This window comes from Orycteropus afer, unplaced genomic scaffold, assembly GCF_000298275.1.
Source record: "Orycteropus afer afer isolate SDZICR_OR568_19922 unplaced genomic scaffold, OryAfe1.0 scaffold00049, whole genome shotgun sequence".
Taxonomy (NCBI): Eukaryota; Metazoa; Chordata; class Mammalia; order Tubulidentata; family Orycteropodidae; genus Orycteropus; species Orycteropus afer.
In genome coordinates this window covers 13,704,870-13,707,877 of record NW_006921636.1, presented here as the reverse complement: position 1 = coordinate 13,707,877, position 3,008 = coordinate 13,704,870, and the positions used below count along the sequence as shown (strand labels likewise).

Genomic DNA, 3,008 nt, shown 5'->3' with positions numbered 1-3,008 from the left:
TCCCACCCTACAGCAGCCACAGTAAACTTTATAACACACACAGCAGACTGTGACCCCCACTGCACAAAGGCATCAGTGGCTATGCATGACGTAAGGGCCAGGATCAGCCCTGCGTGTGGCCTGGCCTCTGCTGTCCCCTCCAAACTCAGCTTGCATCCTCCTCTCACTTGCTTTCTGCATTCTAGCTACGCTTGACTTTCCTTAAATCTTCATTCAGCCATCACTTCCTCAAGTCCTTGCCTCCCATGCACCTCTGCTTCATATCCCTCATGCTGGGTGGCTTTACTTTTGTTTGTGTGAGCCTTTGCATTCCAGACCGTGAGCCCCATGAGATCAGGGGCAGCTCTGGTGCTGCCTGTGGTCATGTCTGTGGTGCCTAGCACTGTACCTGGCATTCACTCCCTGACTGAATGGATGAGTGAACGTGCTTCTTTTAGGGAGGGTTCTAAGGCCTTCGGCACCTGTGTGAGCCCATTCTTCTGTCTTTCTGGTATTGGCAGGATGAGCAGCTGAGGGCTCTGGTAAGGCAGTTTGGACAGCAAGACTGGAAATTCCTGGCCAGCCATTTTCCTGTGAGTACTGGCCCCCTGTGACCCCATTCCACCAGGGGCAAGGGTTCTGGGTTCTGGGTGACTAGACCCTGAGGCTGGTACAGAATTTCTGCCACGGAGAAGAAAAGAGGAGTAGGGAATTCCTTACCAAGCTTGACATGCTACCCAACCCAAAAACAAACAAAACAAAACACCTTTCTAGGGCCTTCATTCCCAAACCAGAATTTGGGATGCCCTGACATAAATATCTCCACACATTAGCCTCAGCAAGTCCGACGGTCTTTAGGCTCTTTGACACCTGCAACGTGTGATCAGCACAAATTTACATTTCCTCATATAAGTCCCAGTGTTAGGATGGCAAGAGGTGGTTTCCCACAGTGATCTGAGTATGCCACGTTCCGTCCATGCCCTCTTTTGTAGCAAAGAGGAATCCTTCATGTTCTGGCAGGTATGCAGGCATGTAGCGTGTGGTGTTTGCAGGGAACAGGACACATTCCACCTTCATTATGCCAGGCCCCAGGATGCAGTCCCCTGAGGTCAGTGCTCAACCAGGGCCCAAGCCTGAGGTCCCCAGGAATACTGACCATCCTTGTTTGCTCTCCCCATTCTCATCACAGAACCGCACAGACCAACAATGTCAATACCGGTGGCTGCGGGTTTTGAATCCAGATCTTGTCAAAGGGCCATGGACCAAAGAGGAAGATCAAAAGGTACCCTATCCTGAGATAGCACCTCAAACATAGAAAGGCTTCATACCCCCCCAGTTTATTGAATAAGTAACTTGAGACTACCTTCCCTGTTGATGGAGCAGTAAAACTGTATGCTGAATGCAAGTTGTCCGTTGGCCAGTCTGGAAGATTCCCACAGTGTGATGGCTTTAGCCCCAAGGTTCCAAGTCTCTAGGTTTCACCACTCATGAGCTGAAGGCTCATAGGCACATATTGGTTGATGTTCTGAACAAGGGGGACTGGAATCCAGTCTGACTCAGCTTTCCAGGACTGGCACCTCCTTTGAGGCTGTATTTTCCTGATTTCCACAAAAGTGCTGGAGGGGCTTGTGGCGGCCCTGGATGTGGCTGAGCATAGAGAAGTCTAACCCCTAGCCTGAGTCCACAAGGCCTCCATTGTGGGAGTTAGCTCTGGGTGCTGTGAGTTTGGATGCCCTGTGGGCAGATTCTTCCCTTGACCTCTTCTGTGTTGGATGAACAGAGCACTGAAGAGGGAGGCAGGATTCCTGCCTCCTTTTTCTGTACTTGATCTCCAGTCTAGAAGGAGTGTCTGGCACTCTTGGCCTTGCTTTATTCAAGGCAGTGAATGGCAGGGATGTGGTAAGGTCCTTGGGTAAGTGCCTGTGGTCCATACAAAGGACCTCTTAGCAGCAGCCATTCAACCATCTGTGGCTCCCGTGTTTCCCAAGGGGGTGGGGCAGGTCACGACCTCTCAGGGCCATGGGGAGACTCAGGTTCAAGTTTGGATCATAAGGTCCTTTGGTGTGGGTGAGGAAGGGGCAGATCCTGCTGACTTCGCTATGGCTTTTCTGCAAGGTCATCGAGCTGGTCAAGAAGTACGGCACAAAGCAGTGGACACTGATCGCCAAACACCTGAAGGGTCGACTGGGCAAGCAGTGCCGTGAGCGCTGGCATAACCATCTCAACCCCGAAGTGAAGAAGTCTTGCTGGACTGAGGAGGAGGACCGCATCATCTGTGAGGCCCACAAGGTGCTGGGCAACCGCTGGGCCGAGATTGCTAAGATGCTTCCGGGGAGGTAGGGCTGCCCTTCCGGGGTTTGGGGGTGGGGCTGTCTGGAGGTGAAGCCTATGACGGTGATGGGTTAGAGTCCCTGGGGGGAATTATGGTCTTGTCTTCTAACCCCAGCCCCAGCTCTGAAGGCCACCGAAGACATGCATTGTCAGGAAGGCATAGTCCTGCCAGGAAGGCCCTGACCTCAGTCAGCTTAAAAGGACAGACCATGACAAGGTCTGTCATGCCTGAAATCAGGAGGCCAGAGGTTTAGAGTCTAGCTCTTGCCCTGTCCCCAACTTGATAGTTCTCCTTGGTCAGCCCCTTCCCCTCTCCGGACTTCAGCTTCTCCAACAGCTGCTATTATATGGGATGGAGGTGTTGGGAAGTGGACGTTCTTTTAGAAATAAAAAGGACAAAAATAAGTCATAGTGTAACCTACTAGAAGAGTTATAATGAAAAATACTAGTGTCCTGTCTTTAGCCACCAAGTCTCTGTACTAAAGCAGTGACTTTCATCTTTTTAATTTGTTTCTTCTGGTATTTACCTCCATGCTTATAAATGATGTGTTGTCTTAAAATACTGGCTTCCTGCTTTAGGAGAAGATTTTGCTTTCTTAGGTGTCCTCAACCCCCATACTTCCCCACTGCCCCAATATAACACTGTAATTTTAAATTAAAACAACAGGGAGTGTTTATATTATTAGTACTATGTAACT

The 3,008-nt window shown here is 50.3% G+C and overlaps 1 protein-coding gene across 1 annotated transcript in view; it reads left to right on the top strand.

The window, feature by feature from the left end:
* Positions 1–327: 327 nt before the first annotated feature.
* The window catches only part of MYBL2 (MYB proto-oncogene like 2), a 35,357-nt gene continuing 32,676 nt past the window's right edge, over positions 328–3,008 (top strand). Inside the window, exons 1-4 of the mRNA XM_007938462.2 lie at positions 328–384; positions 501–572; positions 1,169–1,261; positions 2,095–2,315. Of these exons, the coding sequence (XP_007936653.1) occupies positions 328–384; positions 501–572; positions 1,169–1,261; positions 2,095–2,315 (443 nt within the window). The remainder of the gene's footprint in view (positions 385–500; positions 573–1,168; positions 1,262–2,094; positions 2,316–3,008) is intronic.